The 12457-nt window shown below is 34.9% G+C and overlaps 1 protein-coding gene across 7 annotated transcripts; it reads right to left on the minus strand.

Moving 5' to 3' along the window:
* Positions 1 to 1265: 1265 nt before the first annotated feature.
* On the minus strand, positions 1266 to 8846 carry LOC102601658 (putative disease resistance RPP13-like protein 1). Of its 7 annotated transcripts, none has more exons than XM_006340328.2 (8): positions 8804 to 8846; positions 3596 to 7708; positions 3431 to 3512; positions 2926 to 3170; positions 2526 to 2674; positions 2214 to 2290; positions 1885 to 1960; positions 1266 to 1707 (listed from the first exon to the last, which is right to left on the minus strand). In XM_006340328.2, the coding sequence occupies exon 2, from the start codon at positions 7697 to 7699 to the stop codon at positions 3611 to 3613; it is 4089 nt and encodes a 1362-aa protein (XP_006340390.1). In that variant the 5' UTR covers positions 7700 to 7708; positions 8804 to 8846; the 3' UTR covers positions 1266 to 1707; positions 1885 to 1960; positions 2214 to 2290; positions 2526 to 2674; positions 2926 to 3170; positions 3431 to 3512; positions 3596 to 3610. The 7 variants fall into 7 exon arrangements, with proteins under 7 accessions (XP_006340390.1, XP_006340388.1, XP_015158748.1 ...); XM_006340326.2 differs by lacking the exon at positions 8804 to 8846 and adding an exon at positions 7797 to 7948; XM_015303262.1 differs by lacking the exon at positions 8804 to 8846 and having other exon boundaries at positions 2926 to 3000; positions 3092 to 3170; positions 3596 to 7790.
* Between the last annotated feature and the right edge of the window lie 3611 nt (positions 8847 to 12457).

Raw genomic sequence — 12457 nt, forward strand, 5'->3', positions numbered from 1 at the left:
AAATCTAAGTTGGAATTAGATAGTGACAGAAATGGTCATATGTGCTCCACATGTGTCTTATAAATTATTTTGATTTATCACTAAGAAAATGAGTGACAGATGCAATATGTATTAAAAATGTATTGTTGCATGTTTTATAAATGTATTATTAGTGTGTTACCTAAATTATTCTTGTTGGTATGACTAAGAAATGAGTGAAGTGTGCAATATGTATTATAAATATACTATTCATGAATAAAACATGTATATATATATCTTATAAATTATTTTCATTTGTATCACTAAGAAAAAGAGCGATGTTTGCAATATGTATTACAAATGTATTGTGCCTATCTTATAAATGTATTGCAAGTGTGTTACTTAAATTATTTTGGTTGATATCACTAAAAAGGGAGTGAAGGTTACAATATGTATTATAAATGCATTGTTCATGATTTTAATTCAATTTTAATACAATTATGAAACATATCTAATATAACTTTAATACAATTGTGATACAATTCCATAAGCTTCACCTTTTTCGAGTTTCAATCTAATATTTCTCCTAAAATCAATTATAAACTTAACTAAATCCTCTTAAAATTAAGATATAAACTTCAAACGACATTTTCAATTATTTGTAGGAACAACCTATTCAAACTAATCACAATTTCGTAAAATTCATATAATGAATTCAAAATTTGAAGCTTTATAATGACCATTAATAGTGAACTCTTGCTACTGCAATTTTAGAGATTTGAAATTTCTTCTTGAGAACATGATTTTGTACAAATTTTCGGTCTTTCTGTTTCTCTTCTCGTCGTGTTTTTGGATAAAAATAGTGAAATGCGAGCAAAAACTGATTTAAGAATAGTTATTTAAATGAAAATTTCATCACAGAAGAAGAAGAAAAAAGAAAGAGGAGCAGGAAGAGAAGAATGACAGAAAGAGACGAAGAAGAAGAATAAAAGAAGAAGAGGAGAAGAGAAAAAAGGTCAGAGAAAGAGGCGAAGCGCAGATAGACAGAACAATTTTTTTAATTTCAAAGAATTGTTATATTTAGTTAGAAAAATTATATTGCCATAAATGGTAAATATTTTTTTAATATAACATATTTATGTGATTTACCCTTAAAATATTTAATATGAATTAGTTTTAAAAGAAATAGTATGTGGTTTAGATAGTTTAATTCTTTGTAGGTACAATACAACTAGTTTCAAGTATAATTTGTTTTCTTCAGCAAAATAAAAGAAGTTGGAGGAAAATGACTTCTTGCCACCGCCAAATAAGATCTGAACGTCAAATGTTATTATGGTGTGTAACAATAACAATCATTCGCTATAGCAGCCAAAAATATGTATGTCATTACGAAGAGGTTCAACTTTGTCTTTCGTAATTACACTTATAATCTCAATCCTCAACATTCTTGAGGAAAACATAGCAATATTTGCTACTTCACCTTAACTAAGATATTATGCATAACTTGAAATAACATCATACATACAAAATAAAATTCCATTTGATGCTTCAAACTCGCTCACAACAGAGTAATATCGAGGATGGAAGTATTACCAAACTCGTGGACGACACCATCTGGACATATCAACTTGGCCTTGGGACCTGCTGATCTAAATGCGGTTCAGCATTTCAAGCGTAGTCATTCTTTGAGCCAGAGGAGCATATTTTAGGCATACTGCTGGAAGAAAATCTCGCGATAAACATGTTTACCTGTTAAAGACACAAAATGATACAATGGGGATTTGAGCAATTACAGTTTCTCAATTTTGAAGTGCAGCTGGAGCAGTGAAAAAACATCAGAATTTCATACGCGAAAAACTCCTTGCTCAATATTTCCTTCTTATACTGATGAAAGAAAAGTGAAATTCGAGAGAAAAGAGAAAGTACCTTTCTTCACCTACACTCTGCGGACAGATCACAGTTGAGCTGATATTTGTCTATTCAGTAGAGAATTTCGGCACAACTGACGAAAGAAAGAAAAAAGATGGTTAAGCTGAGATCAGATAATAAAGTTAAGATTGTGCTTAGGCTTTTAGATGTTAAGTTATGGGAAGACAAGCTTTCTGTCTCGTGTGCGTTTGAACTCTCTCAGTAGAAATATCAAAAATCAAGAGTTAAACATGTGCATTACTCTAAAGTCTAAACCATCTCCTCCTTCCTCAACCCATGGGAAAAGAAACAATACGTTTCTTTGATAAGTTAGAAGAAAATTAAACCTGGATGTAGTCCATTTAAGTGAACATTTTTAAGCCGGTGAACTTGGTAGAGCAATTGAATGTTAATCAAGGTTGAACTGTACAATACATAGAGCTTGTGTCAGCCTCAGCTGTAACAAGTCAAGCTAATAGAAAAAAAAGAAGGAGAATACCGCAAAATTGAATTCTCAGGACAGTAAATTGCAACAAACTCATTAGATAAGACTACATCATATTTTGAACAGGTTATGCTGTCAGCTACTACTACTACTACTACTACAATATAAGCATCTCGGCAACTGAAACATGAGTAAATCGTTTTTGTTATCTAACCTTGAATTTGTTCCGAGTAGGATACACTTCCTTGCCTTTCCCCTAGTTCTGAGGTCGCACTCGAGGATGAGTACTAATGGGAATAATTTGACGGAAATTTCATAATCTCCAAAGTTATCAGCTTACTGTATATATCTTCAGCCAAATTTCTGAATATCCAAAACAAGAAACTGATGTTTTAACCATTGTGCTAAAAATCGATATACTGACAAAAGTGATGTTTTAGCTATTGTGATAAAGAACCATATCTACCTATGTAAATGGTAAAAGATTTGTAGTACATTAGCATTACTTTGTGCTATCAACCTTCTAGGGAAAATTATCAATTCTAACCTACACTTGGTTTCTTTTACAATGACTCAGAGCAAGTTTAAAGATTACATTAGTTGCAACATATCACCTTTTTGTCATCTAATATTTGAATGAAAATGCTTCGCTCCACACAGTGGCAATAGATGATCCACACTGTTCAACACTACTAAGAAAAACAAGAAGAATTAACAAACAAGGAAATGGAATGTAAACAGAAAAACGGAGATAGGAAACAAACTTTGTGTCTTGTATACCTCTGAATTCTATTAGAGCTATGCATTTATGAGTGAGCATGTGCATTACTCTAAACCTCCATTCTCCTTAGTCCAAGCGCTGAAAAACGGAAAGAAGAAGACTACATGAAGTGCTATTCAGATGAAATTTCAAGCAATACAAGAACTAAATATTTTCAAGTAAGATTTATAACAAGAATACATGAATTGCTGTTGAATTGAATTTACAAAGACATTAAACATCCGGCTGATATATATGTTCCTGGTAAAAGATTATTAGTTCGTTATATTACATTGAGCTATCAACTTTCCGAAGCAAATAATTTCAATTCCTACATATACCAGCTTCTGTTTTATCACCTTTTTTGATGTCATCTAAAATTAAATTCATCCCGATCCAAAGATGATTCCTCAGCTTCACATTGGCAATAGACGCTTTGTGCTGCTCAAGGATTTAACAAAGGAAAAGAATTAACAAGCAAGAAAAGGGAAGTAAACAAAAACATAAATGAAAAAATAACTTACAATTTTTTTTAATCATTACTGGTATTCCCAATCAATATCTATGGTGGGAATATGAGCAATTTTTGGCCAGTAATCTCCCTTGTCAAATTGTAGGAGTGGTTTGAGCAATGGGCATTTGTAAATAAATAGTTTAGAGATGGAAGGGGGCATCCCTTTTACTGGAAGTGATTTGAGATTAGGGCAAGCCTTAATGCACAGCTCAGAGAGAGAGGAGGGCATCCCTGTTACTGGAAGAGATCGGAGATTAAGGCAATTAGAAATGTTCAGTACAGAGAGGGAGGAGGGCATTCCCGATTCAGGAAGGGATTGGAGATTAGAGCAATGTTGGATGGTTAGCTTAGAGAGGGAAGAGGGCATCCCTGATTCGGGAAGAGATCGGAGATTAAGGCAATTAGAAATGTACAGCACAGAGAGGGAGGAGGGCATTCCCGATTCAGGAAGAGATTGGAGATTAGGGCAACCCCAAATCTCTAGACACCGAAGCCACATGAGACGCTGAAGACCTTCGGTTGGTAGTGAATGGAGATTATGATGGTGATGTAAGTGTAGCTCAGAAAGAGAGGAGGGAAGCCCTTCTTCCAGCAGTGACTGAATTTGAGGTAAATTAACAGCATTTAGGCACTCTAGAGAGGTGAGGCTTTTTAGAAGTTGGCTGCTTAATGTTTTCAGATTGGATATAGTAAGCCTTCGAATAGAGCAAGGCAACTCCCATTTTTCACCAGCAAGAACCTCTTCATCGCTACCATCATGGTGGATGGTGAAATCTATGAGACAGGGGAGTCTCTGTAAATGCCACTCCTTTGGCCATTCACCAGTTCTGCAATAGTCGATCTGAAGGACTTGTAAATTGAAGGGCAATCCTCCTTCAGGAAAGGACTCTATTTCTGGACAACGCCATAGTTGCAGTTCCTTAAGAGATGGAAGAAGTTCCTGCATATGCTCTGGCAACGACTTCAACATCTTGCAGTCGTGAATATGCAATGACGTCATCATCTGAGACCCACATGCCACTGAAAGTATTTCAAGATTCTCACAATCTCTAATACTGACTGTTTCAGTGGCAGTAGGAATCAAAAGCCTAGTAAGGTTGTTGCAACTTCTTACACTCAAATTGCGTACTCTTGGGAACAACTCAGGTGAATCACATCCTTGTAGAGACAATTCCTCGAGAAACATAGCATTCATTGATGCCTCCAATTTCAGTTCCCCGCAACCAGAGACTTCTATACTTTTCATAGTACTCGGCAGAATACTAATTGGTAAGGAGGTAAGAGACTTACAATCAGTAATTACTAATTTAACAATCTGTTTCATTCCTTCAAGTTGAGATGTAAACAGTTGAGCATTCGCAAAAAGAACTCCAACCTTAGGAGAATAAGCAACTTCAAACTCTTTTAAATTTGAAAGTTGGATAGGTGTCTCCAAACTGAGTTCAGGGCATTTTGAAATTCTCAATCTTTTCAGAGAAGAAAGATTTTCAGGCAATTTTCCTATCAACTTTGGGCAATCTTCAATTGAAAGTTGCTCGAGTAGAGGGAATTCTCCCTTCCCCAGTACATGCCACTGCTTCCACTCCGGCATCTCTGCGAATTCAAGCTCCTCAAGGGACTTAAATGGCTTTGTGATGGACAAACTACCATAGAACTCTTCACTCACCTCTGTTATTTGATGCATCCCTCTAATGTTAAGGAATTTTAAACAAGGAAGCTGTCCTAGTGCTGGCAAGGAATCACAGCCCTGGCAGTAGCTAAGAGACAATTCCATTAGCTTATGAAATGAATGATCAGCTAGCCAATTTGGAAATTTTGTCCATCTATATCCGTTAATTTGGAGTACTTTTATGTTTGTATTTGGTTGTAGCTCATCAAGTATCTCTCTTTCAGTTTGTGAATTGTCAGCAAAACTTCCGCTCCACTCCAAAGATAACCTTTCAACATGTTCCTTTTTCCTCATGTTTGCCTTCAGAGATTCCCTTCCATCTACCATATGTTGCAACTCTAGAATTGATAGAGATCCATACAAGTTATGTAGCTCACCCAAATCTTCCATTCTCGAACCACCGCGACCAGTAAGAAGAAACTTGGCTCCCACTAGCACATGGAGACTTTTCAACTTGTTCAGATGTAGGGGTCTCCTCAAATGAGCTTCGCTAATTTCAAGGTGACGCAAGTTGATCAATTTTTCCATATGCAGAGGTAGCTCCTTAAGATAACTACAATGTGACAAGAGTAGTGTCTCTAAGTTGTACAGTACACAAATTGAATCTGGCAACTTTTTTATCTTTGTCCAAGAGAGGTCCAAAAATCTTAGGTGCTTTAATTTGATAAACAAGTCATTTGGCAACTCCTCATTCTGATAATCAGACAATGATAGTGCCCTTAGGGATGTTAGTCTTGGCAAAATGTCATGCAGCACCCTCTTGCTTAGACAGTATAAATTCTGCTGGATATTGATGGGAAGCAATGTCCTCAGCTGCTCCAATTTGTACAAGGGTTTCAACTTTTTAAAGTCACCTTGGCCCATTGAATAGGATATGTGCCTACTTTGTTCCAACATATGAGATCCTTGGTTCTCTTCCAACCTGATACACAGATTTGAAGATGCAATTTGGGCCAAATCATTGACAAGGTCATGCATTAAGAATTCCCCCGGATTCCAAACAGAAGACTCTTGGGCCCTTTCAAACAATGATCTCGATCTCAACTCAAGAAAGTATTGGTTAGCTGAATGCAACTGCTGTACAAGACCATTAGCAATCCACAGGTAAATAACTTGTTCTTTGCAAAATAGATAATCTTTGGGATATATTGCACAAAAAGCAAAACACCGCTTCAAATGTGGACGAAGATCATTGTAGCTCAACATCAACGCTGGTAAGATTCCATTCGAACAACTTTGCAGCTCCCATATTTCACTTCTTAAAATGCCTCTCCACTCATCCACCTCTGATTTGGAGCGTAAAATACCAGCAAGTGCCTTTAGAGCTAAAGGCAATCCTTTGCACTTGTGTGCAATTTGTATTCCAACCTCTTCAAGTTCTGGATGTTCCTCAGGATCCCTATTTTCAAATGAATGCCGCTTGAATAGATCCCAAGAGACTTCACTAGACAGAGTTCCCACGTTGATTGCGCCACAACCCATCATCAAGGCAACATTCTCCTTACGTGTCGTCACAATGATCTTACTTCCTACATCTCCTTGTACAAAAAGATTTCTCAAGTCATCCCACTCTTTATAGTTTTCATTCCACACATCATCTAGGACAATAAGAAACTTTTTCCCCTTTAAGGCTTCCTTCAATTTGACTTGAAGTTGATTCAGATTGTTATCAACCTTTAAACCAACTTCTTGAAGTAACTCCTTTGTTATTCTGAGAATATCATATGGTTCAGACACACAGATCCAAGCTTTCAAACCAAAATGGTTTTTTACTTTCTCATCATTGTAAACAGCTTTAGCAAGTGTTGTCTTGCCCACGCCCCCCATTCCAACAACAGGAACTACCGTCAGATTCTTTCCATCCTCAGACAACAAACGGTCAATCAATCCCTCTATTTCGTTCTGCCTACCTAAGATATCTGATTCATCAACAACAGAAGTTGAAGATTCCCTTGTTTCTTGTTTACCCGAATCAAGATACTTTGTTAGATCAAGGCGACCAATTTGCTTTTCCAACTCCTCCAATGTTTCAATGGTGTCTTCCAACTTCTCCTTTATGTTAAGAAAGAAATCATCACTCAAGCTCAGGTTAAGGTCACTTACTTGCTGGTTGCTTGTTTCTGCAAGATTTTGATGCTGACCTTCCACCTTTAGTCTCAAAACCTCATAATTGACTTCTTCTATTAAGTTTTCAGCACCGTCCACAGCATCTTGAAGCTCATTAAGCCACTGGCTCACGTATGGATTTGATGTTTGCTTGATCTCTGCATCACTTAAAACAGCCTGAAGACCAAGCAAAGTCATCCTCAGCTTCTTTAAGAGCCGAACATCACACTTGTCCCTCTTAAACATCTTCAGCAGATCACCGTTAGGAGCAAGCCTATCAAAGAGAACATTCAAAGCTGAAGAGAGAAATGCACCACCAACTGCTAAGCCAACCTCCATTTCTGAAATCTGCAAAGCAAAATAGGAAACCACAAAATGATTATAAGAATTTGGAGAAGATTATTGTCCTGTTTCTTTACTAAGAGCTTTATTTTACCTGTTGAATGATAAGAGTAATTTGCAACTATGAATGATCACTGATTTCTCTCTCTCTTGCTAGGGGTTTTACTTGTAATTGGTACAACTATGTCTGCTACTATTAACTATTGTCCTTTTTTTCTCTTTTCCAAAAGTATTACTTTTCACCCAACAAGATGACAAAGACTAGTCATTACTCTCTCAATGCCTTTAATAATTGAAGCAAGAGAGGATAAGAAAGGGGTCGTTTGGTGTGATGGATAAAACTAGTTAATTGAGGATTTTTTTTAGTCCCCTTTAGGGAACGTTTGGTTTGAAGACAAGTTATGTTAGGATTAGTTATCATGTGATAAGTTATGAAAGGATTAGTTCTGTTGATTTATTGGTTTGTCATAGTCAAATGATATGCATGGCATAATTTTTAAGAATAAGGGGTCGTTTGGTGTGATGGATAAAAGGAATTAATCCCGAAATAATTTTTGAGTGCCCTTTAATTCGTTGTTTGGTTGCAAAGGCTGAAATAACTTATCCCAAGATTAATGGTTAGTCTTGGGATAATTTATCCCTCTCTGAGGTGGAATAGTAATCCAACAATAACTTATCCTGGTATAAAGTATGTAAAATAACAAAAATACCTCCCTTAAACTCTCTTTTATACACCACTTTACATTCATGTATATTAACATAATTTTTAATAATATTTATGATAATATTCACAACCTTAATTATTCATTGTTTTTATGATATTATATTTTTCTATTAAAAAATTGCATTTTATAAATATAATTTTTATTATGAATACATTATAAGTTGAACTTATTTGCCTAATTCTTATGTTTATTTATATTTTGATTTCTCTTAAAATGTTCAATCCACTACTAAATTACATATTTTTAATTATGCTTCTGAAACACCTTGAACAGCTCACCGTTAGGAGCAAGCCTATCTCCATTTCTGAAACCTGAAAAACAAAACAAAGAATCACAAAATGGTTTAATATTTCTACTAGTAATAGATTTAATTTACCTGTTGAATGCTAGAGCAATATGCAAACAATATACTGACTGTCTGCTAATTAATTTGCAATTGTTATACCAATTTGGAGAATGACTTTTCTCTCTTAGCTGTGTCCTTCTTTACTTTGAGGCATATATATTAAAAAACTAAAAATAACAGAACTTGTTATATTTTAATTGAATCAAACTTGTAACTTTTGGTTTGATTATCAAATTCCATACCATAATAATAAATTATTGGTGGACACTACCATTATATAAAGGCGAATGAGTAAATTATAAGTAGTGGTTGTAACAAATTGTTTTTTAAATAATTTTTCATAGAAGATGCCTTTTTTGAAGTTGAAATCTAACCACTACATTGTCTTGTTTTCAACACTTCAATTTATTTTTTTAAAAGTCATTTGATTTAATTCAAAGACTACACTAATCTCCTATTAATTTAATTCAACGACCTTCATACGATTGGTCTCTTCAATCAACTAGCATTAGCTTTATAAAATGACCAGAAACTTCCTACTAATTGTTTTCTTTGAGTTGGTTTTTTTTTCTTGAAATTAATGTGTTTTAAAAGTGTTCCTTTTATAATTTTCTCTTTATTTGATGAAATCAAATACTATGAAAAGATAGCCCAAGCAGAAAGGCACCCTCTTTTGCTCTAGCAAATAAATTCAATTTTAAATAGTCTTGTGTATCATAGGTTGCCACAATATATTCAACTTTTCGGGACAAGTTCAGACGGATTTTATGTCTTTTACCTGTTAAGTATTTTGTTTTCTTCTATAACATAAAAAGTCAAGAGGAAATGACTTCTTGCATATTTCTTTTATCAATAACCACCAAATAAGATCTAAACGTCAAATATTATTAAGGTGTGTAACAATAGCAATCATTCATTATAGCAGCCCAAAAGATGTCCGTCATTGTAAAGAAGTCCAACTGTGTCTTTCGTAATTATACTAAACTAACTTCACTTGTAATCTCAATCCTGAACATTCTCAAGGACAACATAGCAATATTTGCTGCTTCAACTCAACTAAGATCATATACATAACTTGATAAACAAACAAAGAGAAGTCTTGAAAATTATTTGGAGAATCACTTACCAATGATCTTGCTCGCTATATATAAGTTCACTATCGAATCATACATTGTGTTTGAGCAATCTCTGGCCACTCCTCCATCAATATGCAATTTGAGCATCACTCTCGGCTATATTAAAAATAGACCTTTTAAATATCAGTTCTGAAAATTATTTGAAAGCACAACTATAGAATGAAAAGGATAACATTGGGTAGAGATTCCATGAAACAAAAAAGATGAATTTATATAGATATTTATGGAGGAATACCAAACGATATCTTAAAGTTCTAAATTTAATATGTGGAGGTTATGAATATAAAAAAACATGAGAGTTATGAAAATTAATTCCAAAAATAAAGCAAATAAAGGAGTAGCAATTGAAAAGGTAATTAGATAAGAGTCATGAAAGAGAATATATAAAGCAAATAAAGGAGAAAAATAAATAAATGAAGGAGGAAAAAAGAATAGTGCAATTGATATTTAAGTGTGACCATAGAAAAAAATCAAATTATAATTAAATATTAATATTATATATATAATTGTTTGCGGGAAAGGATCCATCAAACGACATTTATATAACCAATTCAATGATAACCACAAAACAGATTAATAAGAAAAAAAATGCCCAAATCCATAAATTGAGATTGAGTTACAATTGACCTTTAAGAATATTTGCACCACTTTTAATATAATATGATGATATGATATGATGATTACAGTGTTCCCATCCGAATATAAATATTTTTTCACCTTCTTTTTTGTAATCAAACATTAAATTCATCCTGATCTGAAGATGATTCCTCGGCTTCACAGTGCAACAGACGCTACACACTGCACAAAACAATATAACAAAGGAAAAGAATCAACAAACAAGCAAAGAGAAGTAACGAAAAATAAAAAGCTGCTGAGATAAAAAAGAGTTCTTACATCTGTCAGAGTACCATTTGTTTTTATCATCACAGGTATTCCCTATTGATCTGTATAGTTGAAATATGAGCAATATTTGGCCAGTATTCCCCCTTCATAAATTCTAGACGTGGATTGAGCAATGGACAGTCTGAAATATATAGCTTAGAGAGGGCAGAGGGCATCCCTTTTACTGGAAGAGTCAACTTCACTAGCTTAAGAAAGGAATGATCAGCCAACCAGTTCGGAAATTTTGTACCTCTATATCCAGAGATTTCCAGTTCTTTTATGTTTGTGTTTGGTTGTAGTTCATCGAGTATGCCTCTTTCAGTTTGTGAATTATCAGCAATACTTCTACCCCACGACAATGATAACCTCTCAATATGCTCCTTTTCCCTCATGTTCGCCTTCAGAGCTTCCCTTCTATCAATTACATTTTGCAACTCTTTAATTGATAGAGATCCATACAAGTTGCAGAGTTCACCCAAATCTTTGAGTTTCAAACCACTTGGAAGACATGTAACTCCTAATAGCACCTGGAGGTTTTTCAACTTGCTAGGATGTAGCGGCATCTTCAACCGAGAACACCTCCTAATGTCAAGGTAATGCAAGTTGATCAAATTTCCCATCTGCAGCGGTAACTCCTCAAGATAATCACAAGACGACACAATAAGTGTCTCTAAGTTGTACAACACACAAATTGAATCTGGTAACTGTTTTATATCTGTCCAAGAAAGGTCCAAAAATCTTAGGAGTTTTAATTTGATAAATAAGTCATTTGCTAACTCCTTGATGTTATAACGAGACAATGACAATGCCCTTAAGAATGTTAGTCTTGGAAGTATGTTATGCAGCACCCTCTTGCTTAGATTAACTGAAAACAAATGGAGCTGGATATTTATCGGAAGCAATGTCCTTAATTGCTCCAATTTGTAGAGGGTTTTCAGTTTACCAAAACCACCCCTTGATGAATATGACGAAAAGTTACCATCACCCATGGAATACGACAAGTGTCGAGTTCGTTCCAACATATGATAACCTTCGATGTCTTCCAACCTGGTACAGCGTTTTGAAGATGTAATTTGGGCAAGATCATTGACAAGGTCATGCATAAAGAATTTCTCACCATCCATTTCAGAATATCTGGACAAGTTCAGGCCTACGAACGTCCCTTCCTTCCATTTAAAAGAATCAGGGACCCTGTCTAACAATGATCTTGATCTCATCTCGAGAATGTACTGGTTGCCTAGTTCTTCAACCGTTTCATCTTTTTGCAACTTCTGTATTTGCAACTTCTGTACTAGACCATTAGCGATCCACAGTTGAATGACTTGTTCTTTGTAAAATTGATAATCTTTTGGAAATATTGCGCAATAGGAAAAGCATCGCTTCAAATGTGGGGGAAGCTCATTGTAGCTCAACATCAATGCTGGTAAGATTCCATTGTCTGGAAGCTCCCATATTTCACTTCTCAAAATGCGTTTCCACTCTTCAATCGTTGATTTTGAGCGTAACTTCCCAGCAAGGATCTTTATAGCTAAAGGCAATCCTTTGCATTTCTCTGCAATTTTCTTTCCAATCTCTTCAAGTTCTAGATGTTCCTCAGCATCCCTGTTTTCTAATGAATGTCGTTTGAAAAAAGCCCAAGAGACTTCATTAGACAGAATCCCCACAT

The sequence above is a fragment of the Solanum tuberosum genome, unplaced genomic scaffold, assembly GCF_000226075.1.
Source record: "Solanum tuberosum cultivar DM 1-3 516 R44 unplaced genomic scaffold, SolTub_3.0 scf00017, whole genome shotgun sequence".
Taxonomy (NCBI): Eukaryota; Viridiplantae; Streptophyta; class Magnoliopsida; order Solanales; family Solanaceae; genus Solanum; species Solanum tuberosum.

What these genes read in the sequence shown, in the direction of transcription:
- LOC102601658 (XM_006340328.2), bottom strand. Translation starts at nt 7,699, where the DNA reads ATGGAGGTTGGCTTAGCAGTTGGTGGTGCATTTCTCTCTTCAGCTTTG.